We start from the raw sequence: 20446 nt of genomic DNA, 5'->3' as shown, positions 1-20446 counted from the left end.
TAAAGAATAGTATGGGCCAAACTTGATTAAATTCTACATGTTAATTAAATACAACTAAAAAGTAAAATTAAATAGACGTAACTAAATTTTTTATTTGATTTAAAGCAGATCAAATTTTCCGACCAGAGATCATTTCTTCATCGAGTTATTCTAGTTGCTAATAACATTAAAACTGACAAAATGAAACAATAGATTGACAATGTCATATCTTACTATAGATATATATCGTCCATTTAATAAGTTGTTACTATAAAAAGTACACAATTACAATTGTCTACTTATTTTTCAATATATAAATGAATCATAAGTAGATTAATGAGTTTAATTATTAATTGTATTTTTATAACTCCTAATAATTTTTTAAGGACAAGATTGATTTATTTTGATCACCCAACAAATTATCGCCAATCAATAAAATGGTGCGTCTTTATAATGTTGAAGTCCCTGAACAAAATATTCAACATGTTGAACAAAATATAACAGTTTATACGAATGATAGAGTAATAGGAAGTGGAACACTCTATATAACTAAAAAGTATATACCGATAAGTCAAAAAATTTAATTAAATTATTTAAATAATTAATGGAAATATATTTTTTTTGGTTTAAGAGGATTGATATGGATAAGTGATGGTTCGCAAAAAGGATTTTCTTTTGAATACTATCAAATTGTTCTTCCCGAAATCTCGCAAGACAACGAACCTCGACAGTTATATCTTAGTATTATGGTCGACATTGATATTAATCTGATTAGTAAGTATTGAAATATTTTTTATTATTTGATTATTGCTCAGGGCAATCGAAACTTTTAAACGCGAATTTTACTTCAAAGAAATTAAATAAATACATATTCCGGATTTAATCTGCTTTTACTCCGGAAATTTTTTACAGTACGTAGAGAAAAAATTCTATTATTATAGTAATCGTTAACAAATACTGTAGTAAACCTTACCAGGCATTATGGTAATGATTCCTATAATTTCCTACAGTATATAATGATATTATGGTAACTACAATACTATCTTAGTAAGTTACGACGATTTGGGACCGTCGTAATAGTTTAAGGGGCAATAAAAGTATTAGTCTCGATTGACCTGGAGCTAGGAAGGGTATGTAGGTGTGAGGGATCGTTAGTGTCTGTAAATCCAGGCAAAAAAATTTATCAGTAACATTTAATTTTTCATTTCTCGAAATCAATATAAATAATTATTATTTAATTTTACTTGCAATAATGAGTCAAATAAATTTTTTCTTAAATAAATAAATTTTTAACGATTGTTTTATTAGAAAAAAAATAATGATTAAGTAAATAATATTAGAAATTTTAAATATTCATTTGTTTTATGATTAATATTAAATCTGATATTAATTTAAAACTTAAGTAACGGCTGGATGGGTTATCTTAAAGTCTAATAAACTAAATTAACTCAAAATTTATCGATTGTATATTTTTTACAATTTTTACATGTCCACATTACCCCTCAAAATCTCATGAAATGATCAGCTACTTTATAAAATACAATAAACATACTCTCACACACACACTATGAAACTGAAATGTAACATGAGGGTTTCAGGTAGTTCGAAAATTTTTTTTGGTGGTTTAGGGTTAAGCACGGGTTGTAAAAATGAGAAAATTCGTAATAGTGTAAGGTCGTAACTTACTAAGGTAGTACTGTATTACTATACTTTAATTACCATGTAATATAGGAACGATTACTGTAATTATAGGAATTGTTTCCATAGTTATGAAAACTCTTCCTAGAAATTATGGGCAATAGTTCATAAATATATGTAACTTTTTTTTTAAGATCGTGTTTTAACGGAGGTAAGATTTGTACCAGCGGATGTCAATAATTTAAACACTATGTCACAAATAGTGAGAGAATGTTACGAGTCATTCAACAATAGGTAATCAAAAATTTCAACTTTAATTACAAACAATAATAATAATAATTATTGAATTTCTAATCAACAAAATATTTTTGATTCACTAGGTATTGAAAAAGTGTAGATGCAAACATAATATAGAAAATGTTTATAATTGTATATGAAAGTTCTAAAATATATCATAGAAATTTATTTTCTTAATATTTATTTGTCGGCGAATCTGGGGTAAAATGAGACACTTCATTTTCCGTGTGTCTGAACAAAATGACATGCAATTTTTAAAACAAAAAAAAATTGATTTTTATTTGAAAATATCTAATTAAGGTTTGTAGAAAATAATGGGGTAAATTGAACCCGTGTGAAAAATTATAAATTTTCCATAAAGAAAAAAAAACTTTAAAAGTTTGTTTTAATGAGAACTGGGAAAATCTAACTCTGAGGTAAAACGGGCCATAGTCTTAAAAAAAAATTTGTTTTCACTTGAAATTTTAAACTGTCCGCACTTCCGGACTGATCAACGCCGAAAATTTTTTACACAATTGAGGATTTAAAAAAAAAAAAAAAAAATTTTATCTCAAAAATAGTCTCATTTTGCACTGAGTTCTCCTATTCTATATATTTCAAAAATTTTGAATTGTATTAATTATGATAATGTAACGGAAAATCAACGATCATACAAACTACGTCATATTTATATCGATACTTATGAAATCTCGAATAAAATATCAATAAATTTTTAAATAATAAATTATTAAAATACAATAATTATAAAATCTAGCATGAAAGTATCAAGTCACTAAATATATATTTATCACATACAAACATGAGTTAATTACCGTTAAAAGCTCGTCGTCATAACGCTCGAGTTATTTGTGTTTGAATATATATGTATATATAACTGTTATTGCTAACACACATTTAGCATTTAATGAGCATTTAATTGTTATACAACGTTATTTACCTCTTATATAATTAATTACCACACGAATATTAATTATATTCTGATATATTATTAATTGATTAATAATAACAAGATTCAAAAATGAAAAAAAAAAATGATAATTGGATTAACTCTATCTGAAGGTTTGAATAATAATTTAAATAAAATTGATTGAAATATATTAATTAATTTGCTGTATTGAATTCAACAGATATTGCCTGCACATTGTCAACATTGTCCAGTTTCTATACTCTGTCCGTAATACGGCACTTATTCTTTCAAATGTCATCAATTTACGTAAGCTTAAATGTAATTATGTTGAGTATTATCAATTGTGCATTACATATACGGGAGGGGAGGGGGGAGACTCAAATATTTTCTTTTTTTTTTTAATGATATTCGAATAGAGAAAACTTTTAGCTGTCGTCAAAAGAAATATTTCATTTTTTGCGGGCAAAATGGGGACTCTCTAAAAAAGGTGAAAAAAAATTTCTGGATATTAAATAAATTTGATGAAATTAAATTTTCATGTAAGTAATTTACATAAAGAAAAATGAAATTTCACGTAATTATTGGATGCGAAGGAAAAAAAATTTTTAATAGTTTTTATCATAAAACAAGTCATTAACATTTTTCGACTGACACTTTCGATTTTTGAAAAAGTTTGACTACCGACTTTAAATTGGTAATTTTTTATTTGCTAATCACTATTTATTATTAACTTCAAAGTAAAAGATTTAAGTTACTTTTAATTCCAAAGAAGATATTTTTAAAAAATCAATAATATTTTGCTTAAAGTAATAGATTCAAAAATTATTAAAAATTAATTAAATTTAAAAAATTGTAAATATTTTAAAGTTGATTATTGAAATACATCTCAAGTAATTTGACACCGAGTTCTTTTATTGTAAATTGATAATAAAAAAAATCAAATTGATTTCTCACTATTTTTTTACAAAAACAAAATTTTTCGAAAACGGTGAAAAAAAATTCAAAATAATACTCAATTATAATTACAAGTGATTTTTGAATTTTTAAAAAACATTTAAAAAAAAATGAGTACCCCATTTTGTTCCCCTCTCCCTTATAAATATATATATATACATATATATACACTAGTAAAAAATATATATATATATATATATATATATATATATATATATATATTACAACAATAAAAAAAGAAAAAAACGATTACTTGAGGAAAATTACTGACGACTCTTTTAAGTATTCTCAGTATAGCCCCAATATATATTTATGTTATATCCTATATATTGAGTAGCATGGGTAGATAGAGGTGGGTAATGTCCATTGGTGTCTATTGGTTCCGGTATAAAAGCTAAAAGGAGACATGGAAGTTTATTTCAACACAATATACTCTTTCCCTCGTGGGTTTTGCGTGATATTTTCTCTATTACTACACGAACCTTATCTTTAATCTCCATCATATCGTTTTGTCTTTAACCCAATTCTGTAATGCAAAAAAATTATCTAGTTTATATTGATATATTTATATTATATGTTGGAAAAAAAATAGCTTTAACTATAAAATCAGAGTGGCTGTTTCCATGATATTTAAATTTCCTAGAAATATGTGATTGAATCTAAAGTATATATTTTATTCATGCATAGAAATATACACAGAAAAGAAGAGTTTCTCGACACAAGTAAAAACTTTCTTTGAGAAAGTAATAGATATTTGTGTTAAGAAATTATTTTTTTCAGTGTAGGGTAAAAGTACGATTTGTGGCCACTGCTCCGTTTTTGGATATTTAATACTTTATTTCATTTAATGAAAAAGTATGAAAAAAAACTCCTATTGCAATCATGTGATAAAAGGAACTCCGAACACATTTGCAAAATGAATTATGTCATTACGAATTTTACAAGTTACTTTATCAAAATTTTTTAAGTGTCCAAAACTGGCCATAATGTTGCCAAAAACAAACATGTAAATGGGTCAATTCGTGATTAGTCTTGATCATATCTATCTGATTAAATATATATATTTTTTTTTGCACCTGAGTTAATGAACGGGGAATTGTTCTGGTTGCACATGTACAGTAAATGGAGGCTTTGTCCAAATTTTCTCGGCAACCGAATGGAAATTTTCGATAAATTAAACTGAGGGCCGTTAATAGATTATAATAGATTAGTGTATCGAGCCTTGATATATTATGTAGGGGAAAGGGGGGCAAAGTGGGCCCCCTAAGGAAAATAATTATATCATTAATTTTTTTACGCGTTTACTTTTTTTTTAGACCATTGATACTTATTTTCACTTGAGTATACAGCGTCCATTAAAATTGAAAAATCGAAAATTAGGGGCAAAGTGGACCCATGAAAAATTTCGGATTTGATATTTTTCATTCTTTACACGTGTGATATTTGCAAATAACTATAAAACAATTGTATTTTAATAATATAAAAAATCATTTTAATAGTCTGCTGCGATATAACTTTAACTCTCCTAATTAATTATTTTTAATGAACAGTTTTGGTGGTCCATTTAAGCCCTCATTATATAAAAAATTCCGATAAGCTTATTATCCGTCCGAATTAATTGACACATAGAAAATTTTTAGGGGCCCACTATGCCCCCCCCCCCTCCCTTATGTTGTGACAAAAGCTTTAATTTGTGAAAAATAATTTGGACGGCATTAATTGTTAATCTTTTACTTATATATATTTACATATGATCATGTATGATCAGCCTTGCAGCCATGGCCAATTTTAAGATCTAATATATTTATATATACAAAGACTATTACATATCAATCAAAATTTTTTTTTTGTTATTAGAATACCGATTATATATTAAACTTTGATTAAATTTGTGATAGAAATTTTTTAGTAAATTGACACTAAGCTGGACCTTCTATACAATGTCCTTGGAAAGCAGTTCTTGAGCACATATAACCCTCGCAGCAATCGTATCCACCCCAAGGATGACACTAACAAAATAAAATTTTTTTTTTTCCATTATTTTAATAAATGCCAAAAAATTTTCTATACACTGTAGAAAATTTTGGTGTAAAAATGGCCGAGAATTCTACACGTCCGAATAGTATGAAATAATGGTGTAAATTATCCATCTGTGAAATTTTAACACGGTGTAGTCTACTTTTTTACACCATTCCGTGTCACTCGTTATAATTTTTATATATGAGCAACAAATGATCATTGAATAATTTTAATTACTTAATCAATGACTATATTAATTTCATTTAAATATTAAATATTATTTTGAACATTCAAATATTTTTATCATTATTTTCGTTAACGCAAAATTATGATAAATTACACGTTCATACACTTGACGGTGTGAAAATTTTTTAACGATTCATTTCTACTATACCGAGTCAAAAAATTTTCTACAGTGTACATTAGCTCTAAAAATGTATTACTCTGTGAAAAATTGAACAATTGTTTGGGAAAAAATAAATTTCACTTACCCAATTTCCACCACAACCATTTTCTTGATCAGAAAATCTCACAATTTTAGAGACCGATCCGGTTATTGTTATTAAAAGAAGAACCATTGAAATTTTCCACACTGCCATCATATTATAAGATAACTCGATTGACTGATTATGAAAAATTTTATTAAAATTGTTGGAGAGCTGCAAGATTGAATGTTGGGTGCAATTGATTCAACGAATTGCGTACATATGCTTGCGAAGAAATTTTCAGTATCTTCTACGTTCTATTTTTACAGAATATAATAACATTGGTTGCTATTATGTTATCTACATACCATTAAAATAATTACTGTCCGATAAACATTATAGCAGCAAAGCATAATAATAATTTTTCAGAACGATAACTTAATTCCAATAAAGTATAGGTAAAAATTATTAGCAAATAAAAACTAGCGGATCCAATTTACGGTAAGTTTATACCCCAGGATCCTGTATCAAATGCCGATGGAGGGGATAAAGTGGCAGAGATAGAAATAAGATTAATGGTGCAAGGTGAGACTTCTTGAGCAAATCTGGCGCAAGATATGCGTTAGTGTCTGCAAGTAATTTCTGACGCAAAATGAGCTTAAGTCTCTGTACCAATACATCATGAGCAAGATATCTTCAATATTCTTACACAATTCTTCAAGTACAACATAACACAAAGTTTTTTTCAAGTCTGGTACAAAACTTGCGATTTGAAACTTTGTACAGTCGGTCTATTAACTTGGAACTTCCCCTCAATCTTGATCCCCACTACGAGCTACCCGATGCTACAAGTTTATATGTGTTTGTGTGTATTTATATATACACCATAAGAGCGCATGTGTCATAGTTTACTTTTGAAGGGAGAAAGGGCATCCGTTAACTCGGAAATTTCAAGAACTGCTTCTCTGTAGATCAACAGTCCGAGTTAATGGATTTGACTGTATCAAGATCTATAGTTACGCAAAAAAAAAAAAAATTTCTGAGCGCAAAAAATTTCTACTTGCTTCAAAAAAATTGTTTTTTGTCCCAAGAAAAATTTCACATTACGAATTGAATCAATGTGACTTTAATTTGACTTAGGTTGGGGTAAATTGGTACTAATTGTAAATAAGATATAACTTAGTTAAAAGCGTCAAAACAAAATTTTTGAAATTACGCCAAAATCAAGTTTGTGACCAGATTTGGGCAAGATTGTTATATGGAGCGCGACTACTCAATTCAATTTAAAAAAAAAAAAAAAAAGAAAAACTAGAAATAAGGTACCGGCGGGTAATAAGGCCTAGCTAAGGGAGATTTTGAATAGAATCGAAAATATTGCATTTAATTATTGAAATGTATCATTAATCTTTATTTCAATACATTAGCTATAAAATGTAATCAAGTAATGGTAATTTTTACCATAAACAAACAAAAAATTATACTTTTACAAAAACCATACGAATAGGCCTTATTTTACTACGCTAGGGTAATAAGGCCTACGGGTTAAACAAACCGGAATAGTTTAACTATACTTAATAAAATTGCTATTAGAGATGAATCATCACTTAAATTTAGCAACAATACTTTTTAAGAATCAGAAGACTAGATTGTTTTGCTCAACAGCATTTAAAATTATCAGTATTCTTTTTAAGAGTCAGAAGACTAGATTGTTTTTTATAATTTCTTCTGCGCTACGACAGCATATGAAGGATGATGAAATATAGAAGACAGGGAACGTGGTATCGGGACTATAAATTTGTCGTAACATCTCTATGCAAGACCCTTCTTCTAGAGTAGCCTTTAGCAGAAGCGGTTATTTTAAATATCATTTCTGTCACTTAGGCCTTATTACCCGCGGGTAACTTATGCACATGTAGAAAATTTAAAAAACTCTATGTGCAATTTTTTTATATATTTTTTTTTTATAATTTATCATTTTGAAATCGAAAAATTATTAGACGTCAGCTTACTTCAGTATGATGTATACTTTGACTTGGATAACCGGTTTAATAACGAAAATATCTTGAATTCCTACAAAGCTCTAGTTCATACTTTTAATAAAAAGCAATATATATATTTTCATAAATATTTACATTACCATAATTATTTTTTATATTCATCTCCACTTATTTATTTAAAAAAAATATAAATTTATTTAACATAAATAAACCTCCGCTAAAATTCACTCTAATTATTAAATAATTTATTCTCTATCTTTAAAAATGAATAATTAATTTCCATAATCACTTATTCATTAAACTTCCATTCATAATTTATCATCAATAGAATATAATCCATTGATATAAATTTATCAAAAAAGAAAAAAGATAACAAATGATTGATTTTTTAATCCAAGCAATAGATGAAAAGCAATTAATAGTATTCCCAATAATTGAATGAAAAACTAAATAATTTAATAAATTAATTAACAATGTCACATAAAAAAATAAACAATGAAATGAGAAAACGTGATGTGTATATTTATTATGAGAACGAGGGATGGGTGCTGGGTTGTAAAGCTTGAAGGCCACGAGGGTGTTTATTCGCAGCAGAGTAAGGGTGAGGATGTGAAGCTAAGGGTGATGGTGATTCCACATTCCCACAGCGCTTGCGTATTTTATTTTTCACCATCTACAAGTCACGTTCAATTCGACCTACCCTGAAATCACCAGTCCAGGCTTTTCTTTTACTACAATTGTCGGTTGTGTACACGAATATTACATTAGTATGAAACTGAACATTGTTGATTACGGACATATATTACGCACAGGTAAATAAAATATGTGCCTCTTATATAAATAACATATATTATATATATTTATATATATATATATATATATTTAAATATTTTTTATCTATACTGTGGCGGAAAAATGTCATTTTATATGAGAGTGAATGATGTAGCAGACATCAGACAAATTTAAAATTATAAATAATTAAAAAAAAAATATTTACAAAAAATGCACTTGTTAATTTTGAAATTTTTAAAATGTGCATTTTTTTCAAATTTTATTTTATTAATTATTTAGTCTATTTAATGATAATTTAAAATTTTTCTAATGTCTGTTGAATTCACACTCATAATTTTATCAATTAAATTTAAATGTATGAGTTATTAACATATTTATGTATTATAAAAAATATATAAGCAAAAAAAATGTGTTATTATAATGACGTCATGTGAAAATAAGATTACAGGGGATTATTATTGTTGTATAAACGGTTTTAAAACACCTGAAAGTATTACATGGATAATCGATGTGTTATTTTTTAATAAAATGTCTTCTATTATTAGCATATACTTTTTTATATATTTATATGCTTTGGTCTATTAATTGAATGTAATAACGAATAATGTACAAGAGTGAAGATTAAGTTTAATGGTTTTGTTTTGGTTCGAATACTAATTACGTCAATTGCTAAGATTGAAGTTTAATAGCGCCATATGGTGCGGCTTTTATTAAAGTAAAAATAGTTTATTTATATTTGGATATATTTTTATATAATGTAAAAAATTAAGAAGTAATTTTTTTTTTATTTTAATTAAAATTTTTTATTTTTATTTGTAATTTTGAAGTCAATGGGCAGTTAAACATTTTTGAATTTTTTTACCACAAGTTTATGACAAAAAAAAAAAAAGAAAAATATGCATGTGTAGAAAATTCAAAAAACTATTGGTGCATTTTTTTTTTTTTTTTTTTTTTTTTTTTAATAATTTATCGTTCAGAAAAAAATCTAAAAATTATTAGACGTCGGCTAACTTCACTGAGGTCAGTTTTGGATCTAAAAATTTAAGGACCAGTTTTTCAAACCGGGTTCATTTTTTATGCTTGTGTATCTGTACTAGGGTGGTAAAAAAAAAAAATGAATTGAAAATTTGTGTTTTCGAGTCATATGTTGTAAGAATCCTCTTCAAAAATCAACTCGGTAAACAATTTTTAGAGGGTCGCTCGAGAAATTTCAAAAATGATTAGAATTCGGATTTCAAAAAAAAAAAAAAATTTTTTTCTCGTGACAAAAATATTTTCTGACTCTAAAATCAATGCATGCTGTAAATTTTATTTCAAAATATAAATTTTCAAATGTTGCTCAAGGAGCTCGAAAACAGCGGGAAGTTTTAGAGTCTGGCTCACAGGGCCAACTGCTGTCCAGATTATTTATTAAATAATTATATTTTTAATTAACTTTTTTTTTTTTTTAATTATTACTAGACTGTAAAAAATTTTCTGAGTGAACGTGGATATATCCAGAATTAATACAGAGAGACTGCATTTTAATATTGTAACTCCGAATTGGAGTGAATTCGGATTTAAAAGTTTGCAGGGATTTTAAATTTAAAAAAATTTTTTTAAAAAATAAATAATGAAAAAAAAAATATTTCTAAAAAAATGCACATGTCGAAAATTTCATAAACTATAAGTGCAATTTTTCAAAATATTTTTTTGTTAAAAAAAAAATAAAAAAATTTTCAAATGTTTTTAAATGCTAACTTCCTGTCATAAATCCGTAATCACTCCGAATTCACTCCCGATTTTTTACAGTGAATATAAATTAAAATTATAAATATTTTTCCTAAAAAAAATTAAAACATAAATACCATGGATGACTTCAGGATATTACTATAAAAAAATATTGATCTTCCCATTGTTAAAATTGAATTACTATAGGGGAGAGTCTCAGCTTTTTTACTTTTGTCCTAAATACCACCATCGACTCTAAAAATAATTTACGACATTTTCCAACTACCCGTGATCTTTTTATATGCACTATAAAAAAAAAATTTTACATAAAAATAAAATTATAAACGTCAAGCTATTAAACACGCGATTAAAAAGTAATAACTAAAAAAAAAGGTAAATGCAATCTTGAGTTAGTGCTGCTTTAAAATTACCGCCAGAATTTAATGAAATTTTACATATTAGTACATAAATATGAGAAAAAGATCCAATTAAATTTTTGAAGAGCTATACAGAGAAAAATAAATGTTGAATGTATGAAAATAAAAATTTTACTTACTCTAGCTCTTCAAAAATTCAATTAGATATTAAATTTAAAAACGACCCTTTAAATTATTTTTAAAATTTTTTGGTTAACTGTGACCATTAAATCAAAAGCTCGATTACAAAATTTAAACTCGGAACGTTTTTATTTATCCATGGGCGTGTACTTTTTTGTTGAATTTAAGTTGAACCATCAGAGACATAAATTACACGCTGTGCAAAAACATTCGTAACATTGTTATTATTCTTTATCGTACATATATATAGAGTAAAAAAAAAACTTGGCGACTTGGATAGTGTCGGGTATTGGGTAAAAGTTCAAGGGCGAGTTTGAGAGTGTCGTAGGAAAAAGAAATAAAAAAAAAGCTGAAACGAAAGCTAGGATGACGGTTATAAAGCCTCTAGGCGGATTAACTGGTCCATATACTCATATATATATGTCTGTAGACTCTTACAGTTTGATAGTAATCTTAAATGTATTAGTAGTAGTAAAAGCAAGTAGACATATATATATATATATATATATATAAATGTAGTTGATTGTGGGTGATGTTGATTCAAAGTATTGAAGTCTTATCTATACACAGGTACATCGACAATTTAGTCGACGCTTGCGTAAACCAACTCGTAACCCCTAGACTGGAGGTGGTTGAATACGTGCTGGAATAATGTAGAGTACTCTTCCCGGTGAGTTAAACGTTTGATATTTTAAATATGTATATTACTAAGTATGACATTTAATAATAAACAGAACAATGTTAATTTAAATTTGATTTAATTTAAATATTGAGGTAAGTTATTAATTAAATTGCTGGGCATATATATATGTAAATATATATGTATATATTGGAGGAGCTTGACGTTGAGTAATTAAATTTTTCATGGTCATTATAGATTTAACGGACGAGATGTTCGGCCACAGTATGGGATTGACCGCTGTCTTGACCAGCTTTGGAGCAGCTACTGGTGCTCTGTCAGCGTGGATCGTTTACGCAATGTGCGTGAAACGACGTCATTTCCCTGGTGGTAAACCGCTTAATTGGTTTGAGAAAGACCTGTTGGATCGTGCTAAAGAAGCCGCTAAATCATCAACGCAAGATTTTATTGAACTTGGTAATGTTGCTGGTGGTATTGTTTGCGATCCAACATCTGGATCAAGGGATTTCAGTGATAATGTGTGCGACGAGGTCGAGTGGACGAGACGCGATCCGCCTTATGACACTAGTATTTTGGACTCGCGTGAAGGTAAGGATTTTGTGTTACGTTTATTGGGTGATGGTAAATTTTAACTTTGTTTTGGTTTGTTTTTTTTATTAGTTATTCAGAGATTGTCGGAAGGTGATGATGAACCGAGAACTCCCGTGAGTCCAATCGCGCCTCCATTACCAGGTGGTGCGCTCGTTGCTAGTGATGAACGTATGGTAATAGTCAGGCCGCAGCCAAGATCTTCCCATGGGTCGCGATTAAGTAGCGACAGCGATTCGGTGTTTCATAAAGTAGGTTAATAAATTAATTTACTGTTATGATTTACAGAAAAATGGTCATGAGAAATTTTGATACATTTTCTTGATTGTATTTTAAAACGGTAGCAAGTTATTGAGTTTACTTAAGTAGGATTTTTCGCACTTTTATAAGCAATCGAGTTACATTTATTTTTTTATTATTCTAATATATTTATATATGATATCAAATTTATGATGATGGTAGTTATTAGTATTTATTTATTATTTAAGCTATTAATCGATCTAAATATTTTTTTTTGCCGCATTTAAAATGGTTTATTAAGACTTTGAGCTGATTTAATTTTAAAATCGACTGATCAAGTAGCTTACGAGTAACGATTATATTCAAACTCCCTATCAAAAAAAATCCATGTGGGATTGCATAAGAACCCATAGGAATCCATATAGAAAAGTATGGCTTTATGTAAGAATCCATAGGAATTAATATAGGAGTGTATGGATTTATATAAGAATCTATGCAGGAAACTGTGGGTACCTGGATCCCCATGTAGGAACTTGACATAGATATTTGGATGTATGGATTTCTTTGTGGGAAATTCATATAGGAATCTGGGTTTCTATATAAGTAATTTCTATAGAATCCGGGGTATCTGGATTTCTATGTCTATCGTCTATTAATACGCGAATATGAATAAAGGAACAGATTAATATTCCTATGGAAAACCATATGGGAATCCATTCGAAAACGCCATGTGGGAACTCACATAGGAATCTAGGCTGGATTCCCATATGAATTTTTTTGATAGGGTCTTATTTCAATAACACGAAACTACTCAATAAATTAATTTTAATAGGAAATCAGGTTAAATTTCTTAGAAATTTCTTATGGTTGCCGAGATAATTATTTCATTTACTATAAAATCTAGTTAAGGAGTTTAATGTCAAAATATACATAAAACAAATATATATTTTGAGGCAATGCTTGTATGGATTAGCCCGTCACCAATAAATACACGATTCACCATAAAAAAATTACCAAAATAATATTCCCATGTACAAAAATAACCCAAATAAAATTTAATCATGTAAATTAACATGGGAAATTTTGCCACACTTTATTGCTGATAAATTTGGCTTGGGAAATTATTGTCCGGGCAAATAAGACCGGTTACTTAATAGACCATATGAAAGTAAATGAAAAACTGCGATTGCTTACAAAAAAGCGTACAAAATTCATGTAAATGAACTCGAGAACCGCAGAATCAAAATATAGTAGCAAGGAATAATTATTTCTAGTAATTTTCTTCCCTACAACCCTTAAACGATTGCTAATAATCAGATCTTACTGTATTATTGCTAATGATCATAATTATTTTAGCAATCTTCTTGGTCGTCTTCATCTTCGCTGGATGATGTTGGGGGCGAATTACAATTGAGTTTATCATATGATTCAACAACTAGTGTTTTAACTGTAAAACTTCTTGAGGTAATTAATGATGGAATATATATATATAGGGAAAGAATGGAAGGGCAAAACGGGGTACTTTCTAAAAAAAGGTGAAAAAAATTTCTGGATATTAAATAAATTTGATAAAATTAAATTTTCTTGTAAGTAATTTACATAAAGAAAAATTACACTTCACATAATTATTGGATGCGAAGGAAAAAAAATATTTTAATAGCTTTTATCATAAAACAAGTCATTAACATTTTTCGACTGACACTTTCGATTTTTGAAAAAGTTTAACTACCGACTTTAAATTGGTAATTTTTTATTTATTAATCACTTTATATTATTAACTTCAAAGTAAAAGATTTAAGTTACTTTTAATTCCAAAGAAGATATTTTTAAAAAATCAATTATATTTTCCTTAAAGTAATAGATTCAAAAATTATTAAAAGTTAATTAAATTTAAAAAATTGTAAATATTTTAAAGTTGATTATTGAAATACATCTCAAGTAATTTGACACCGAGTTCTTTTATTGTAAATTGATAATAAAAAAAATCAAATTGATTTCTTACTATTTTTTTACAAAAACAAAATTTTTCGAAAACGGTGAAAAGAAAATTCAAAATAATACTCAATTATATTTACAAGTGACTTTTGAATTTTTAAAAAACATTTTAAAAAAAATTAGTACCCCGTTTTGCCCCCACTCTTATCTATATATACTGATCAATAAGATAGAACATAAAATTGTGATTTTAAATTAAACAGGCGCACGATTTACGAGCTAGAGAATTAAGCGGGAATGCTGATCCATACGCAAAGATACGTTTGTTGCCAGACCGAAGCAATACGTGGCAAACAAAAGTTCATCGATGTACCTTGAACCCGGGTAAATTAACTTTCCCATCACGTTTAATCACCTCAACATACAAAGAGAAAAAAAATCAATAACAAAAAAGCAATTAGCTAATTATTTAATTAAATTTCAGTTTTCGACGAAGAGTTTACATTTGAAGTTTCGTCATTAACTGGCACAACTCTAGAGGTTCTTCTTTATGATTTTGATCCAGCATCAAAACATCGTGCTCTTGGTTACGTCCGTTTACCATTGCCACTTAATAATAGTGAATATCTTGGTATTAAACCAGTCACCCTGACAAGACCAATACACAGGTACGGCGCAGAGGGTAGTGTTTATCGATCAGACCCACTTGGCGAGCTTATGGTGTCACTTTGTTACGATGCAAATGCTGCTAAATTAACAGTAATTGTTATCCGTGCGATCAATCTTTCTATTTCTGATGAGTCTGGTAATCAGAACTATGACACTTACGTAAAGGTAAATTCATTTAATCATCACCCCTTTTAAAACTATTATTATTATTAGAAAATATTACGTTTATACTTAATTTTTTTTTACTCGAAAACGAAACTATTGAAAATTTCTATCGATAAATTTTTCATTTGAAATCTTTTCTATTCGTAACTTTTTTCAAGTTTGACCCCACAAACTTGAAGATGACAAGATGCAAAGAAAATAGTTTGGGATTGAAATTTTTTAGGATAGAAAAGATTTATTGGCTGATAAAAAAGTTTCGTAAAGAATTATCATAAAATCAAATATAAATGTGACGGATAGAAAAATTTTGGAATAGAATTTTTCAAAGAAGAAATGGTTTCAAATAGGAAATTTATTGATATAAATTTTCAATAGTTTCGTAAACAAGCAGAAATATTTTGAGTCAAAACGTATAAAAAGCTTATTTTTAATGAAAAAATAATTTATAAAGATATTTTAAAAAACTTTTTAGATCTTATCAATTGAGCGTTTTAAGGATTTCAAATTTTGAAAATAACATTTTTCTAATATATAGAAACTATAACAAGCATTAATGATTGATATGTTACGAGTTACGAAGTTGTCTATATTTAAGAAGAAACGTTATTTTTAACATTCGTAATCCTTAAAATGCTCAATTGATAAGATCTAACAAGTTTTTTCAAAATATCTTCATAAATACCCATTTTATAAAAAAAATGAATATGACCTTTTTTGTCAAGAATTTAATTTCCTACAAAATTGTTCCTATGATTTTTTCCTCTAATCTGCATATTTCATGAGATATTTAAAAAAAACCGAAATTGTATCGAAAAATGAACTTTGATCTGAAGCACGTGTTCTTTTTATTTAAAAAAAAAAAACATCAAATTCCCCAGGTATTTTTTCATTAAAAATAAGCTTTTCATACGTCTGAGAAAATTTAATTTTTAACGACCACCCTAATAATTAAACAATATTTAATTAATATTTGGTTGTACAGGTGACGATATTCAAAGATGGAAAAAGTTTCAAGAAAAAACGTACAGTTATTTGTCGGGATCAAAGCCCAGTGTGGAATGACGTATTAAATTTTGATCTCGGAGGCGACATATTATCAAATTGTCTTCTCGAATTTTCGATTGTAAGGACAAGTGGTGATCTACTCGCACGTTGCGAAGTGTCAAAAAAATGTCAAAGGGAATTTTTCCACCGAGTTTTATCAGGTAAAGGTGCTTCGGTTCAAAAGGTACCACTTACTGGACCAGACAAACGTACAGATTCTTCATAAATTATAATTTAATACAGATGCTAATAATAATAATAATAATAATAAAGTAAATATATGTATATGTATATGGTATAAGTATAAATATGTGGATGGATTAATTATAATTTATAATATTAAATATAATAAGGTGTACAGAATTGGTGAGCACACTTCAGAGACCTGCTTTATGATACTTTTGTTTAAACTGATAACTTTTTTTATCATCAATTAATTATCATTAAATAAAATAGTTACCGTACTGATGGCGGGCCAACATGTAGAATATTTTATCGTTAGCAAAATGAATATATATATATAAATATATCAATATTTGTCTTTGTCGTTAGACATGTGAGTAAAAAAAACAAAGCAAATTAATTGAAACCCAAATAAATATTTGAACTTTATGAAAGCGCAAATTGATTTTAAAAAATTTCTTTCAAAGCTTAATTAGTATTATTTATACTTTAATTATTGTACATTGTTTTTGTGTAATTAAATAATTTACAATTTTATTTAATAATAAAAATTTAAATTATAAGTACAAACAAATAAAATTTAAAATACTGTAGTTTTTAAATTTAAATATTTTTAATAAATTTAAATTTATATGGTAAAATAAAATTGTAGATATTTTAATTACAGGATACAAGTAATTCAAGTTTACTTAATATTTATAATCAATCAAAATTTTTCGATAGAAAAAATAATTATGTGTGCGAATTTACGAATTATTGGCATCGGATCGAATTCAAACTATTTGGAAATTTACGAACAGTCAACTACTAGTCATAAGTTTGAACTAGGAGACGCAGGGAAATTTATATTAAAATTTCAGTCTTCCCACCGTGCGTTTAGTTTTGTTCTCGACTACTCGTTATAAGCCTGTGTTTATTTTATATCATTTTAAACGTCAAATTTACGCTTTGTCACAAGCGCCAGTGTCCAGATTTTTCTAGTGCTTATAGCGCTAAAATAAATACTTATTTTTTACACAAATAATAATTGTAATGTAAAAAATAATAATGACACCGGTATTAATGAAAGTAATAATAATAATAATTGTTATTGATCAACATAATGCTCAATAAAACTTTTAAATTGTATCAGAAGCTTTAATTGTAATTAATCATTACAATTATCACCAATAAATAATATTTAACTTAATATTTATAAAATTATTATCCGCGAAAGATCGATAGTAAATTTTCATAATTAATTTAGATATTTTGTTGCTATTGTTAGTTTATAATTTATGTAATTTTAACGGAGGCTTATAACAGGATGTCTGCTACGAAACTCAAAAAAGTTGTTAAGTGGGGGCTGTTTGGACTCAGTACCTGCCGATTGAGGGGAAGAGGTTTATGACGGGTAGTCGACTGTAATTCCAAAAAATTTTTTTTGATAGGCTTAAAGTGTAATATTTTTTTCAATAATTCAAATTTTTGGCAGAGATAATATGTTGTAAACAAACGTTTTCGGGAACCAAGTCAAGATTTTTTTTGAACCAAGAAAATTTGTCTTGGTTAGAAATTTCAACTTTATCAAAAAAAAAACTTGTGATTTAAAAAAGAATTTCTTGAGTCAAGAATATTTACTTTCAGTCGAGAATTTTTTTTTCTGTGTACGAAAGAATACTTTCTGGTTTTTTTAAAAACTAAACTCTGCATCAAATAAAAATTTAATATTTGAAAGCTGGATAAACTTTTTCCAATTTAAAGTTACAAATAATTCAAAAATTTTAGAGTTAAGGAATAATTCGATTCGAATTCGATTCGCACACCTGTAATAATTATCCATCTTTGTTATTATCAATCATCTATAAGTAATTAAATTAATTACTTATACTAATTACTGTATAAAAAAAAATTATTGTTTAAATTACATACTTACATCCATGTATTTACTTATTTTTGAATACTTAATATAAATAAATCCTGGGACCAGGAATACGTAGTTAAAGGAGCACAAAAATTAATTTAGAACTTGATTTTCTTTACAAAATGATTTTTGTTTTATTTTTTAATGATTTAATTTCAATATACACAAGTAATGACAATTAATTGTAACCTCGGTAATTGAAATTAGTCAAAGAGACCTGTAACAATAAAAAAAAAATTATATTTTAAAAAATATTCAAATAAAAATTTACTAGACAACTATAAATACTTTGATATCATTTTAAAAATTGTCTACATTTAAATATTCAGTAGCTAATACATGTTTAGATAATCATTTAGTTGTTAAAGTTATTGAAATAAATAAATATATGTATTTATTATTTTTAAAAAATTTAATTACCGAATCCCATGTCATCATCAGACTCTTCTTCAGGTTCGTCCTTCTTTTTCTCGGCTTCCTTAGCCGCAGGTGCAGCATCAGCTGTGGCAGCAGCGGCTGCTGGAACTGCAGAAAATTTTAAAATTAATAAACAAATAAATAAAAAATATTTTTAAATGTTGCCTGAAAGGAGCTAGGTCTAGATTTTGAATAATTTAAACCCGACAACTCCTAACTTGCTTTTATTTCCTCATAAATGCTGACCGAATCAGTTTACACACTGATCCAGAGGATGATATGAGGATACCTCTCGCGTCTAATAATTTTTGGATTTTTTTCCTAACAATATCTTATGAAAAAAAAAAATATTTTGCAAGTGAAAATAACTAGAGCGGTTAGTTGTGGCGATACATTATGAACATACTATATAATTACGGTTTGATGCTATTAAAACCCTGTAATTTTTCTGTTTCATTCCCGTAAATATTCTGAATTTATTTCGTAAATTTTTGGTAATAATTCGACAAAAAAAACTGTGTAAAATAAGTTGCACTGCAATGGTGCAGTAATTATAAAGTCTAATGACCAAAACCACGAGGATTTTTTTTGAATAAATAAATAAATAAACTTACCACCAGCTGGTGCAGCTCCAACACCAGATCCAATGTTGGTGATGAGGTCCTTGATGTTAATACCTTCAAGGGCTTTGGCAAAAAGACCTGGCCAGTAAGGCTCAACATCAACGTTGGCGGCTTTCAAAATTGTTTGAATTTTTTCACCCTAAAATACGAAATTTATTAAATATTGCAATGAGTTTAAAAATTTGAATATTCAAAATTTTAAAAAAATTTGTACACGTGGAATTATTTTTTTTTTATTTCTAAGTAATAAAATGATAGGTTACTTACAGTAACGGCGACATCATCATCAGCAAGGATTAATGCGGAGTAAACGCAAGCGAGCTCAGCCTTGGTCGACATCTTTAGATTTATTTTATTTATAAATAATTATTGGATGGTTTTATAAAAAAGTGCAAGTCGCCGATACAATTAATCCGGCCTTAGCTCACGAGGAGAACAAGCACGCGGGTTGACTGAACAACGAAAAAGAAAAGATGGAGAAAAATATCGCAGTACCTTGACAATTTACGGAAATCAGTAGCGCCACTTACCTCCGGTTCACCAACTGCTCAAGCGCGGGAATTTTTAAATTTCATTTTTCACACGACACTTTTAATTAACACTATTCAAATAAATATAAATTATTATTAATCCTACACCGGAAGTGATGAAAATTTATCACTTTCATTACTCAGAATTTTAATTAATTAATTAAAATAAATGATTAGCGCACGCGCATACAAATGCGCTGAAATAAATTAAAAAAAAAATGATTGCGCAATAAT

The 20446-nt window shown here is 27.6% G+C and overlaps 3 protein-coding genes across 4 annotated transcripts; 2 read left to right on the top strand and 1 right to left on the bottom strand.

The window, feature by feature from the left end:
- The first annotated feature begins 299 nt into the window (after positions 1-299).
- On the top strand, positions 300-2923 carry LOC103573614 (uncharacterized). The gene is made up of 4 exons (XM_008552769.2): positions 300-535; positions 611-753; positions 1812-1911; positions 1998-2923. The coding sequence occupies exons 1-4, from the start codon at positions 417-419 to the stop codon at positions 2002-2004; spliced, it is 369 nt and encodes a 122-aa protein (XP_008550991.1). The 5' UTR covers positions 300-416; the 3' UTR covers positions 2005-2923.
- Positions 2924-8942: 6019 nt separating this feature from the next.
- Positions 8943-17171, top strand: LOC103573612 (synaptotagmin-1). 2 transcript variants are annotated; one of them, XM_008552767.2, is made up of 8 exons: positions 8943-9028; positions 11846-11945; positions 12153-12503; positions 12576-12754; positions 14100-14207; positions 14942-15062; positions 15163-15512; positions 16495-17171. In XM_008552767.2, the coding sequence occupies exons 3-8, from the start codon at positions 12167-12169 to the stop codon at positions 16780-16782; spliced, it is 1383 nt and encodes a 460-aa protein (XP_008550989.1). In that variant the 5' UTR covers positions 8943-9028; positions 11846-11945; positions 12153-12166; the 3' UTR covers positions 16783-17171. The 2 variants fall into 2 exon arrangements, with proteins under 2 accessions (XP_008550989.1, XP_008550990.1); XM_008552768.2 differs by lacking the exons at positions 8943-9028; positions 11846-11945 and adding an exon at positions 11959-12049.
- Positions 17172-18751: 1580 nt separating this feature from the next.
- Positions 18752-20165, bottom strand: LOC103573611 (60S acidic ribosomal protein P1). The gene is made up of 4 exons (XM_008552766.3): positions 19950-20165; positions 19674-19821; positions 19063-19167; positions 18752-18859 (listed from the first exon to the last, which is right to left on the bottom strand). Exons 1-4 carry the CDS (start codon positions 20019-20021, stop codon positions 18846-18848), a joined length of 339 nt encoding a protein of 112 aa, XP_008550988.1. The 5' UTR covers positions 20022-20165; the 3' UTR covers positions 18752-18845.
- Positions 20166-20446: the final 281 nt, after the last annotated feature.

Source organism: Microplitis demolitor, chromosome 9 (assembly GCF_026212275.2).
Source record: "Microplitis demolitor isolate Queensland-Clemson2020A chromosome 9, iyMicDemo2.1a, whole genome shotgun sequence".
NCBI classification, from domain to species: Eukaryota; Metazoa; Arthropoda; class Insecta; order Hymenoptera; family Braconidae; genus Microplitis; species Microplitis demolitor.
This window is presented reverse-complemented; position numbering and strand designations above follow the sequence as displayed.